This window comes from Mercenaria mercenaria, chromosome 5, assembly GCF_021730395.1.
Source record: "Mercenaria mercenaria strain notata chromosome 5, MADL_Memer_1, whole genome shotgun sequence".
Lineage (NCBI taxonomy): Eukaryota > Metazoa > Mollusca > Bivalvia > Venerida > Veneridae > Mercenaria > Mercenaria mercenaria.
In genome coordinates, this window is record NC_069365.1 from 87,669,220 (window position 1) to 87,682,972 (window position 13,753).

Consider the following 13,753-nt stretch of genomic DNA (forward strand, 5'->3'; position numbering starts at 1 on the left):
GGAAACGTTTTTCATTATTTTAAAATTGTAAAACATTTTTCAAATGGAGAAAATAAAGCATTTTATGAAAAAAAGCTATTATATTTTGTAACAGATGAAGTTGAAGTAATTACAATTTTTACTAGGTTTTTAGCTGGGAATATTTACCTCGCTTGAACAGATTTGTATATGTGATACTGTATATTGGTGTATATTGTTAAAGACCATTTCTTCTTTGTTTTCAGCGGCAATAATGTTTTCCTTCCCAGACCATGCTACTGTGAAGAAAGTTATCAATGCTTTACCGAGGGTTGGTGTGGGTGTGAAATACGGTCTTGGGCAATCAAGGTATTGTTAACATACCAGTCAATACTGATTTATATACTGTAAAATCATTTAATTTCTTGGGCATAAAATTTCGTGGTTTTGGTTAAAACGGCAATTTCATGGGGATATGAATTCGTGGATTTCTACTTTTGAACATAGAATGAAAAGGGATTTCACTTGTTCGTTGGGATTAAATTTCGTGGATTGAATCAAACACGAAATCCACGAAAATTAATCCCTCATAAATATTAACGATTTCACAGTGTGTATGTGTATATATATATATATATATATATATATATATATATATAGAGAAATGTTTGCTGTTGAGACCTTTATCTGGAACATTGTGAACCATTGTTTAATGAGGAGGTGTGACTGGGTTTCAAACAGGTAACCTCTTGGTTGAGCAGGTGCTGTCCTTACATGGAACATCTTGGTTGAGCAGGCATTCTCTAGACTGGCAACCTCTTGGTTGAACAGGTGCCATCCTAATGGCAGTGTCTTTGTTGAGCATGCACCATCATACTGGGCAACCTCTTGGATAAGCAATCCCTGTCCTAACCAGTCACGTCATTGAGCAGTAGCCATCTCAACTTGCAACCTCTTGGTTAAGCAGGTGCTTCTATAACCAGCAACTTCTTGGATGAGTGGTCAACATCCTGACCTGCAGCCTCTTTGTTGAGCTTGGTTCCTTCAAGTTATAATCTCAAGGAACAAATAGAATATCTGCTTCTGTTACATTTGAAGTTTTAATTCCATAAATTCATATCTTTACATATTAGGTGTTTTAGCAGGAACCAGGAATTTATAAGCCCATGAAATTTCAGATTTCACAGTGTTCAAACTTTTAAAACTGCACACTATTGATGAAACAAGTTAAAATGTAAAATCCATACCACCAACTTTTGTCTAAATATTTAGTTACATTTTTTCAGACGTATGTCCTCGGCATCAGGGAAGCAGCTGTACAAGATGTCGGCTATGACACAGAAATGGCAGCGACGAGAAATTTCAAACTTTGATTATCTCATGTACCTTAATACAATAGCAGGTAAATGTTGCTTACTTTAAGCAATGTCTTAAACTTGGCAAGAAAGCCCGGCCATGTATTGTGCATTGTGCGTTCTAAAATTGCGTCCTATTCTTCTCCTCCTAGTGATAAAGGAGGGGAAGTTGTCAGTTACTGGCGTAGACAGAGTAGAAATGCAAGAGCATGGTTAAGCAACTGCTAAAACATGATTTAAATACTGATGGATCATGTTTACTCAATTAAACAAAATGAAAGTTTCTGCTAAATAAGGGCTTGGGTCTATAGTTGTCTGCGGTCAGTAGATTATTCTTATTGTTTTGGGAATCAGTGGGTCAAAGGTCACTGTCACTGGAAACAGAAAACAGTTTCTGAGCAGTAACTTTGGGAGTGGTGGGGGCATATATGTGTTTTACAAAGAGCTCTTGTTAATGCCTTGTGTTAATATTAATTCAGAATGTCTTGCTTGAATAATTGAATTGTAACAGCAGCTACTAAACATGTCCTGTTATTTCAGGTCGTACATACAATGATCTGAATCAGTATCCAGTGTTCCCCTGGGTGATTGTCAATTACGACTCAGACGAATTAGATCTTAGTCAGCCCAACAACTTCAGAGATCTCTCAAAAGTAAGTTTAAACAAATATACCTAAAAGAACTGCTAATTCTAACAGGGCAAATGTTGATGACATTGCTGCATGTTCATAGAGCTAATGGTTTTGTCATGGAGTCAAGATTATTTGCTTTGTAGGACTTTTTTGCTTGTAAATGAGATTTGGAACTCAATCAGTATAGAAGCATCTTGCAAGCTTATGATATATATGTTATAGAGAGCATAAGAAAGCTGGAGAAATATCTGTAAGATGTATAGATAAAATATTGGGGTGTCTGTTGCTGCGTAGTTGACTTTGAATCTCTTACACCTCTTTGCTGTGAGTTTGAAACCTTGCTTGTAGTGAAAATGATTTCATTTGAGGAAGCCATCCAGTTCCTTACAGAATGTTGCTGGTTCTACCCGGTTGCTAACTGTGACTGAAATAATGTATGGAAGATTATGGAAGGTTCTTTATCAGAAGCAGGAAAGTTGGTATATGATAAAAGATCATCATGGTGTGGCTTAAAATGCAACATGAAACAAGATAAAGAATGAATTCTTGCACTTGTAATCTGAAGGTCTTTCTGTATACTAATAATGTCTGTCAGAAATTCCATTATGTTTACTTCACGTATGAATTTCTACTATTTCAGCCAATTGGTGCCCTAAATCCATCAAGAAAGGAATTCTTTGAGGATCGTTACAACTCCTGGGAGCATGATCAGATACCGCCATTCCACTATGGGACACACTACTCTACGTCGGCTTTCACTCTCAACTGGTTGATAAGAGTGGTAAGTACAGGCTGATCGGTACAGTGGAACCTCTTTTAATCAGAAGCCTGGAAATGTGAAAACCTTTTGTCTTTTTTTAGAAAAAGTTCCATTTATTGAAAACAACACCTTTTAAGGGAAAACCACTGAATACTAAATTCATCATCTGTTAAGCAAGCACCACACAATATATTAAAACATCTCCTTTGGTCCTGTTTGGATTAGTTGGGTTCTACTGTATTACATAAAAATCCATTTGAGCATGGCTTCCTGGTGACACACTGTAAAATCAGTAAAGTCAGTTAATTTTGTAAACACAAATTTCATGGTTTGGGACAAAACGGCTATTTCACTACGATTTTAATTGGTGGATTTCGACTTTTCAATATGAGCCGTGCCATGGGAAAACCAACATAGTGGGTGTGCGACTAGCATGGATCCGCGCAGTCTGGTCAGGCTCCATGCTGTTCGCTTTTAAAGCCTATTGGAATTGGAGAAACTGTTAGCGAACAGCATGGATCCTGACCAGACTGCGCGGATGCGCAGGCTGGTCTGGATCCATGCTGGTCGCACACCCACTATGTTGGTTTTCCCATGGCACGGCTCATATAAAGTTAGGAATTTATTTGTCTGTTAAGGTTTAATTTTGTGGTTTGAATCAACCGTGAAATCCATGAAAATTTATACCCCATTAATATAAATGATATTAAAGAAGTTACTGTGTCTAATTGTACATTTGATAAGAATCTTATTTGTTTTGCATACCACTCAGTTTATGTTATTGAATGAATTTTGGAGTTAAAGACCTTTTAAAACTTAAAATTTCAGTTTTTATTAATTGTTAGATATAAGAGTGTTTGAAAACATATATTTATTTTTATAATATTTTCTTATATTTAGAAGGAAGCTATTTGAAAAATATAAATAAAGTATTCCAGCAGTTGCACTTTAGAGAAATAATCTCAAAAGTAAGAAAAGTAAAATTCTGTAATACAGTTGCCGACCAGAATACTTGTTTCAGGATGAACTAATAGGTCAGCAAAAGGCTCACCGAGTATTCAATATACAATTATACATTTTGGAGGAAGTCTTAAAGATACATCTATGTTTGTTCATTTAAAAAGAAATGTTGTTATTTTTGTAGGAACCATTTACAACAATGTTCCTGAACTTACAAGGAGGCAAGTTTGACCATGCAGATAGAACTTTCCATTCTGTATCTCAAGCTTGGAAAAACTGTCAGCGGGACACATCTGATGTTAAAGTAAGTAATACACTTCATTCCTTTTTACAGTTACTATGATGTATCCCTTACACTAAGTATGTAGGAGCCAAAAAGCAATGTCCGCTCTCAAAATCGAATAGTTTTCATCTGATCTTAACAAAAATTGGTGACAATGTTTGTGGGCATAATATCTCCGCTAACTTCAAAATGATAACCAGCAAATTCGCCCCAGGCACTCTTGGATTACGGCTTGAATTACTCGAAATATGCAAATTTAGCATTGTCCGCCCTCTTAAGTCGAACAGTTTTCATCCGATCTTCACCAAACTTGAGGACAATGTTTATGGGCATAATGTCTCAAATTTGATAACCAGCCAAATCACCCTAGGCACTCTTGGGTTATAACCCTTGAATTACTCGAAAAACTGTGAATTTAGCCTTCTCCACTCTTTAAGTCAAACAGTTTTCATCCGATCTCCCCAAAACTTGCAGAAAATGTTTGTTTGTGGGCATAATATTTCGGCCAAATTCAATAACCAGCCAAATCGACCCAGGCACTCTTGGATTATGGCCCTTGAAATCTTCGAACTTAGCCTTGTCCACTCAATTAAGTAGAACAGTTTTCATCCGATCTTCATCAAACTTGCTGACAATGTTTGTGGGCATAATATCTCGGGCAAGGTCGATACCTAGCCAAATTGCCCCAGGCACTCTTTGATTATGGCCCTTGAATTAGGCCAAGTTTGATGACAGGCATATTTTGTGACAGTCTGGCACTCTTGTTTGAGCTTTTGTTGCATGCCAGACTAAGTAGAACCTTGTTATTGTCTAAACAGTTACCTTTGAGGCAGATATTCTCATCTGCATTTATAAACAGTGACAGATTGTTAAAGTATTGCAGCAAGTAATGAAGCACTGTTATAAGACTAGATCATTTTCTATCACTGTGCTTTTAGTATATTTGACTATTTGTTTAGCTTTAGAGCATAGTATATAGTAGCTATAGTATTTGTTATATATCAAACTGTATGCTGTATTCTTTTTCTGTTAGATTGTGCAGTTTATCTTCAGTGATATGTTTATGTCTTTTAGGAGCTGATTCCAGAATTCTTTGCTTTGCCTGAGATGTTCATGAACACCAACAAATTCAACCTGGGTAAACAAGATGATGGTACAGAAGTGAACAGCGTAGTTCTACCCAAGTGGGCCAAGAGCCCTGAGGACTTTGTTCGGATAAACAGAATGGTAAGACTGGGTCAAGTTACTTTACTTTTAAAGTGGCCCTTAAAAATATTTTTACTTTAAGTCTTGCTCATATCATGTTATGTACCATTTATATGTTGCTTAAATGCTTATTTCAGCCATTGACTTCTTGCCTGGCAAAGCTTCTTTGATAATTTTAGACCCTTCCTGTATCATTGCCTTGGGTTCTTTCCCATATAATAACCATGGTCACTCCTCATGTAATAACCTTTGGCCCTTGACATGTAATAAAGTTGGACCCTCCCAATAACCTAACCGTGGGCCAGTCCAATGTCATAACCATGGGACCCGCCTCATTTCACAATCTTGGGCCTCTCATGTCATATCTTTGGGCTCTTCCAGTTTGGTTATCTTGGACCCTCCCAAGATCATGACCTTGGGCCCTTCTCTTGTCATAACCATGGGCCTTCCCTTGTCATAACCTTGAGCCCTTCCGGGGAAATTGCCATAACCATGGGCATTCCCTTGTCATAACCTTGAGCTCTTCCCCTGTCATAAACTTGGAAACTCTCCATACATGTATAACCTTGGACCAAGTTGGTCAGAACCCTAGACCCTTTAGTGTCATTTATTTGCACCCAGGCCAGGTCATGACTTGGACCTTTCCCATGTGATAATCTTAGACACTTCCCATGTCAAACCACCAGGTCCAGGTGGCATGAGCTTTTGACTGTGAATACAGAGATGTTTAGTTTAGTGTAAGCAGGACACTTATTTACATCTTCTCCTAGTTGAAATACAAGAAAATGCCAGAAGATTTAGATGACAGTAAAGTACAAATGAGCTGCGCCATGAGAAAACCAACTTTGCATTGGCGACCAGCGTGGATCCAGACCAGACTGTGCAGATCCACACAGTCTGGTCAAATGCATGCTGTTCGCTTTCAAAGCCTATTGCAATTAGAGAAATCATTAGCAAACAGCATGGATCCTGACCAGACTGCACGGATGCGCAGGCTGGTCTGGATCAATGCACTTTGTTGGTATTCTCATGGCACGGCTCAAATACATGTACCACAGTACCAGTATATTTTCAGGCTCTGGAGTCGGAGTTTGTGTCCTGCCAGTTACATCACTGGATAGATCTAATCTTTGGATATAAACAGAGAGGTTTGTTACTTTGTCTTGAGGTGTTTAGATGTAGATATATTAAAGTTTGATTATTATCGATATGAAATTCACTTTGGCTAGATACTGACATTTCTTTTTAGAAAAATCTGTAATTTGGAATTTTCATCTTTGAGGAGGTGCAATCAGACTCGTTCTATGAACAGTGACATCTAGGTTTACTATTAAACTTTGGACAGTTCCAGAATTTCAAGTGTTATCCTAAATAATACTTCAGAATTTCAGGTGTTGTCCAGGATAACAACCTTTCAACTGTTTTAGAATTTCCATTATGTCACAGATGGTAACCTCACATTAACACTAAAATTTCAAGTGCTGTCCAGGATAATGACTAGAAATTCAAATTCTGTCCTGAAGCATTGACAAAGATTTTTGAAGCAAAAGATAATTTAGATTTTTTTGCTCTCAAAAAATGGTAAACAGAATCACAAGAGCAGAAATTTTTAATTCACTGCCTGTGCCAAGTGCATGCCAGATAGGAAAGAATGCAACACAATATGGTCTAAGGGAGATAACTCGTGGGCAACTGGGTCGGTAAGGAGTATAAATTGTTGAAGGGGGATGGTAAAAATGCCAGCACATTTTATGAAAGGAATCATTTCTCCTATTTTCCTTCTACAGGACCTGAAGCTGTTAGGGCCACCAATGTGTTTTATTATCTCACATATGAAGGCAGCGTTAACTTGGAGACAATGACAGACCATGTCATGAAAGAGGTAAAGTTGTCGTGTCATTTTAAAAGATTCTTTGATTATGTTAAAGTATAATCTTGTCATTTTATAGTTTATTAAGAGGTCCTTAATACCATTGAATTGGCCATATTGTATAATAATTTGAAATGTTTTGGAAATGTTAATAATTGGCTGAATTTACCTTCACATGGGAAATTCGTAGCTTAATTTACTTTCCCTTTTTAAATGCTAAATATCATGGCTTAAATCATCTTTCCTTTTAGATGGGGAAAATTTAGCTTAGATCACCTTCCTTATTAAATGGTTCTCACTTGGGGAGTTGAATTCTTCATGTGAGGAAGCCATTCAGCTGGCTTACAGTGGTTCTATCCAGGTGCCCACTCGTGATGAAATAATGCACGGATGGGCACCTGGGGTCTTCCTCCACCATTAAAGCTGGAAAGTCGCCTTATGACCTATCATTTGTCGGTGCGACGTTAAATCCAAGAAAATAAATAAATAAATTATTGAATGGTTAAATGTTTTTGCCCTTAAATTTTGTTTCCGTCCTTCTTTATAACTCTTTGGGTGTGTATTGCGCCAGTTGGCAGAACTCGTTTTGTTATATTTTAGACTAGCCTTGCAGATCTGTGTTGGACTATTGACTGGTCAGTAGCACAAACTGTGGACAAGCAATCTATATAAAGATTCATGTAATAATTTGTTATAATGGACTATCTGCTTTACTGACATAACATGTAGCATTTTTACATTATACAAAAAATAACCCAGTCTGGTTTGTAATTTGCAGGCAATTGAGAATCAGATTCGAAGTTTTGGACAAACACCAACACAGTTGTTGACTGAACCCCACCCACCTAGAAGTTCTGTTATGCATTTAGTAAGTATATTGTATCCTATCTCTTAAACTATTTGACAATTTATTAGCAATTGTAGAACATTATTGTAGCTTCCAGAGTCGTTTTTCTACATTGGAACCTGACTTAGCTTAATCATATTGTAAATGAGTTGTCTTCTGTCATTGTGCTGCTAAATTTTACAATGCATAACTGACATTTAGACATAGTTGTAGAATATACCATAATTGATACTTTAAATAGAACCAAGAAAATTGACTGATTTCTGGGATACTGCTGAAAATAGTTTTAAATCTGATGAAAATACAACAAAACTATAGAGACACAGTAAAGTGCATATTGATAGTTAAAAATGCAATGGAAAAGCATTTCTGTGTGAAGTCCAAGTTTAAGCATTTTCAACATCAACAAGCTGGCCCTTCTCTGGTGGAAATATATGCTCGGAGGACATAACCATCAAAAGGCTGGAAAAGTCACCACATGATCTAAACAGTGTTGGTATACCTCTAAACTCAACAAAAACAGACTCAGATGACAGTTGTACTTTGGTTTCTCACAAGAATTCCTTTGTATCATAGCAATAAATTTACTGTAACAAAAAATGATATCAAGTAGATTCTCACTTCTTCTGTAATAATACATTTTCCTTTCAACTTTATATACTGAATCGCTAAAAACTTGGATGAATTCGATATTGGGTCATCTGGGGTCAAATACTAGGTCACCGGGTCAAATCAAAGGAAAAGCTTGTTAACACTCTAGAGGTCACAATTTTGACCCAATCTTAATGAAGCTTGGACAGAATGTTACCCTCAATAAAATCTTGGACAAGTTCGATATTGGGTCATCTGGGGTTAAAAACAAGGTCACCAGGTCAAATCAAAGGAAAAGCTTGTTAACACTCTAGAGGTCACAATTTTGGCCCAATCTTAATGAAACTTGGCCAGAATGTTGCCCTCAATAAAATCTTGGATGAATTCGATATTGGGTCATCTGGGGTCAAAAACTAGGTCACCGGGTCAAATCAAAGGAAAAGCTTGTTAACACTCTAGAGGTCACAATTTTGACCCTTTCTTAATGAAACTTTGGTCAAAAACTAGGTCACCAGGTCAAATCAAAGGAAAAGCTTGTTAACACTGTAGAGGCCACCTTTATTACTGTATTTTCATGAAAATTGGTCAGAATGTTAATCATGATGATCTCAAAGTCTAATTTGAATCTGAGTCATGTAGGGTCAAAAACTAGGTCACCAGGTCAACTCAAAGGAAAAGCTAGTTAACACTCTAGAGGCCACATTTATGACCATATCTTAATGAAACTTGGTCAGAATGTTAATTTTGGTGATCTTTAGGTAAAGTTCGAATCTGGGTCATGTGGGGTCTAGGTCACCGGGTCAAGTCAAAGAAAAAGTTAGTTAACACTTTAGAGGCCACATTTATGACCATATCTTAATGAAACTATCTTGATGATCTTTAGGTCAATAGGTCAGGTGAGCGATACAGGGTCTTTATGGCCCTCTTGTTTCTAAGAAATATGAGTTCATCGTGTAACTGGTGTGGAATTTTGTTATTTTTATGCATATGCAATAGGTTTATGATTAACATACAAAATTTTAAAAAAATGTTTGGTTTGATAGATCTAGTGTTTTTACTGCAATCTGTACTATACTATGTAGTTCTATATATAATTTTATTAACACTGCTGTGAGACACTGCTATGGGTTGGACAGGAGTGTAAAGTATCAGAGATGACTTGTATTTACAATAAACATAAAACAGACTGCATACAGCAGGAACATTTTGATACTTTTCAACATTTAAAAAAAGGTGCAGTTCAAAAATTGTTAGTGTTTATCTTTCTTTGAAATGAAATTATACAGAAAAGTGTTTTAGTGACATATGTACAGTAGCCTACAATATTATCAACAATAAGAAGTGAAATTAAGAAAAGGAAGTTTACATCTTGTCTGTACCGTACAACCTGTCTATACCGTACTACCTGTCCATACCGTACAACCTGTCCATACCACTTTACCCTGGTTTATTTATGTTTTATATCTAATCGTACTCATTTTTACAGCTCACCCAAAATTATAGCAAAGAGAACAGAAGTATTTTAAAAAAGGTTTTTGTTTTCTTTAGCTTTTTCTACTCACTTTTAGCTTATTTTTGGACATTTTGGGTTCTTTATATATATCATAATATATAATATTATTCCAGGACACTTTCACTAGGGATTTAAGTACATGTTTAAGGGCAGATAAAATTCAAAGGAACTCCTCTGGTTCAAACTATAGTTTGAGCTACATGTCATTGCTTGGATCAGACCATGGTTACCAGCACCGGAAACAGTGTGCAGTAACCAAGGGCATCAGTATAACGTTGAAATTTGATTGGATAAAATGCTGATATTTAATAATTACAGTCTGCCTCTTTTGAATCAGTAGTTAATTAAATTTCACTTTAGTCCCACTTGAAAGTGGCCTTAATTTTGTATTAGCGGGTTCTTCACAGTAAGAAATAGACAGTACTGTAGATATAATAATATAGTTATTTCAATAAGTAAGAGTTAGCTCCCTTCTGCTATTTAGAAGATACAGTATTTTTATTTATATAATACATTAAAAAAAAATATCAATCAGATTTCCATATTTGACCAGTTGCCTTTGCAGGTAGAGGATAAGACTAAATATTGAAAAGGTCATCAGTTTGAACCCTTGTCAGGGCAAATATTTGAGAGAAAAAAAAAGTATATAAAAAGTCATTCATCCCTGATTTATGAAGAGAAATTGTCAGTTACACATGGAAAACAGGTTAGTACTGTTGCAGAATCCAGGAAAACTGGTTAGATTAACTGGCAGGTGCTACATAACTGATATAATACAAGCTAAATAAAATAAATCAATACTCCCTTAAATAAATTGTGTTTCTTTGGTGGGGGAGGGGGAACAAAAGGTTGGAGAGGGGAAAAAATGGAAGAACCCAAACAAATTCTTATTATACAAGACTTCAAATAAATCTGTTCCGATGTAACAAGAAAATTATTTTAATTTTGAAATAATAAAACTAAAGGCTGTGTAGTCTTCATCTGGTAGCGATGTGAATAAAACAAACATACAAGTATACAAACAGACAGACATAAATTTTATTTATTCTCTTCACATTTTGTTGGTGGAAAATATATAACTGTATTTTATTTACTGGGATGGTTTTGGAAAATGGTGTTTAGTTAATAAAGTTTTGTTGGTAGGTTTATACAATAGCAGTAAAACACTGACACTCATGATGGCAAGGGGATGAGTGAAATGCATGAGTTTTCCAGGGTTAAGAGCCATACAAACACATGCAGTATGAAGAAAATGGATGGGACATCCTGAATTGTTCAAGTGAGCGTGGCTGCTAGAGCCAGCAGTGTTTGACTGTATATCATGATAATTATTTTGTTTTTCTTAGCATGTATTTGATAGAATTATCATATCTTAAATTTTTCTTTATGGAGAATGTATTTTTAATCCCCCGCCACAAGTGGTGGGGGGTTATAGGAATAGGCTCCGTCCATAACACTTTATGTCCACTCTGTATCACCTAAACCCCTAGAAGGTTCATGAAACTTTGGTAAAATGATCACCTCATCAAGACAATTTGCAGAACTTAAGTGTCAGCCATACTGGCTCAAGGTCAAGGTCACAACTCAAGGTCAAAGGTTTGAGCCTTCCATTTTGTGTCTGCTCAGTATCTCCTAAACCCCTTGAAGGATTTTCATGAAACTTTGGTCAAATGATCACCTCACCAAGACGATGCGCAGAACTTATGAATCAGCCATGTTGGCTCAAGGTCAAGGTCACAACTCGAGGTCAAAGGTTTGAGCCTTCCATTTTGTGTCCACTCTATATCTCCTAAACCCCTTGAAGGATTTTCAAATTCATTGATATCGTCATACATGGACTATAAAATATACTTAACAACATCAGTGCTTCCACACAACACCATCAACCCTTTCACTATCCATAACAGTGGCAGGGGATACAGTATACTAGTAGCTGTCTGTCAGACTGTCTTGTTGAACATAAGTATATTTTGCACTAGCATATTAAGGAAGAAAGGTTTAAAGACTGTTTGTACTAAATTTAATATGATTCTCCAAACGAGAAAGTAATTGACAAATCACAGTCTTAGCACTAGCAATAATTTAAACTACTTTTGCCTTACTATTGCTATATGACCATTACAAGCTGGGAACCAGTCAACCCTGTTATGGAACAAATTCAGTAGAGGTCAGCTCTTCAGTGAGAAAGGTATAAAAAGTAACAGCATACTTCAGCTTTGAGTTTTCTTCAGATAGTGCCTATAGTGTCTAGTGACTGTGACTTTGTCACTGTGAGATACCTGGAATTTGTGAAAATGTTTCACCCTTCACCATGGTTTTTGTAGGATTAACACATAAATTTGTTTAAAAAAGATGGAGGCATAAATTCAATGTACTTAACTAGTATCTAGCTAGGGAAATTCAATGTACCTGCTTTTTCTTTTTTCTCTTATTCTGAATATGTATTATACAGACTGCCATATTGTAAGCTAGATAAAGGTATATTGACTTAACTGCCTTAACTCATTTGTATTGTCTAACTACATTATTTTTTATATTTCGACATAAAAATGATAACTATTGATAATGAAATCATAGAAGTAAATCGGAAACCTCTGAATGAAAAAGCAGAAGAAAATAATTCCAGCCAGGTTTCTGCTGACATTGTAGAATAGTCTTGTAGAGAAATGCAAAGATTCATATAGACAAAATCTTTAAAAGTACTGACAGGTACTTAGTGGTAAAGTAATTCAAAGTGGTTTTGTTCTTTGTTAGCTTGACTATACAAAGTATAAGGAGAGCTATCCTACTCGACCCGGCATGCGTCTTTCCGCGTCACCACCTTGGTTAAAGTTTTTTTACACTTTCTCTTTTTTCAACATGTCTCTGTAATTACTTGATGGATTTGATTCAAACTTGAAATACTTATTCCTCATCATCATCCACATCATCTGACATAAGGGCCATAACTCTGGCACCAATATTTCATGAATTATCCCCCTTTTCACTTAGATTTATCTCTGTTATTACTGAATGGATTTGATTCAAACTTAAAATAGTTGTTCAACATCATCACCCACATCATATGACAAAAGGTGCATAACTCTGGCACCATTTTGTCATGAATTATTCCCCCTTTTTACTTAGAATTTCAGGTTAAAGTTTTGGTGCACTTTCACTCAACCTCTGTTATTACTGAATGGATTTGATTCAAACTTAAAATAGTTGTTCAGCATCATCACCCATATCATATGACACAATATGCATAACTCTGGCACAATTTTTCATGAATTATTCCCCTTTTTACTTAGAATTTCAGGTTAAAGTTTTATGCACTTTCACTCTATCTCTGTTATTACTGAATGGATCTGATTCAAACTTAAACAATTGTTCAACATCATTACCCTTATCATATGACACAAGGTGCATAACTCTGGGACCAATTTTTCATGAATTATTTCCCCTTTTTACTTAGAACTTTAGGTTAAAGTTTTGATGCACTTTCACTCTGTCTCTGTTATTACTGAATGGATTTGATTCAAACTAAAAATAGTTGTTCAGCATCATCACCCACACCATATGACACAAGGTGCATAACTCTGGCAAAATATTTAATGAATTATGCCCCTTTTTGCTTAGGATATACTGATATAGTGTTTTGATACATTTTATCTTTACCTCTCTTATTACTTTAAGTTGATATTTTTGACATAGACTCAGGCTATTGTGCAATATCTTCATCCACAATTGGAGTCATTAAACACTCCAGTGACAGCTCTAGTTTCCTCAGATGTGCCCA

At 35.9% G+C, this 13,753-nt stretch overlaps 1 protein-coding gene across 7 annotated transcripts in view; it reads left to right on the top strand.

The window, feature by feature from the left end:
* The window catches only part of LOC123558619 (neurobeachin-like), a 268,481-nt gene that overhangs the window by 225,298 nt on the left and 29,430 nt on the right, over positions 1–13,753 (top strand). For 6 of the 7 annotated variants that reach the window (XR_008371116.1, XR_008371114.1, XR_008371117.1 and 3 more), the window contains 10 exons: positions 225–327; positions 1,245–1,360; positions 1,854–1,966; positions 2,586–2,726; positions 3,850–3,969; positions 5,023–5,175; positions 6,230–6,302; positions 6,942–7,036; positions 7,803–7,892; positions 9,949–9,993. Coding sequence is in view for 3 of the 7 variants with exons in the window: in XM_053544219.1 (XP_053400194.1) it covers positions 225–327; positions 1,245–1,360; positions 1,854–1,966; positions 2,586–2,726; positions 3,850–3,969; positions 5,023–5,175; positions 6,230–6,302; positions 6,942–7,036; positions 7,803–7,892; positions 9,949–9,993 (1,049 nt within the window). In the remaining 4 variants the exon portion in view is untranslated. The remainder of the gene's footprint in view (positions 1–224; positions 328–1,244; positions 1,361–1,853; positions 1,967–2,585; positions 2,727–3,849; positions 3,970–5,022; positions 5,176–6,229; positions 6,303–6,941; positions 7,037–7,802; positions 7,893–9,948; positions 9,994–13,753) is intronic. The other variant, XM_053544222.1, reaches the window with a different exon arrangement.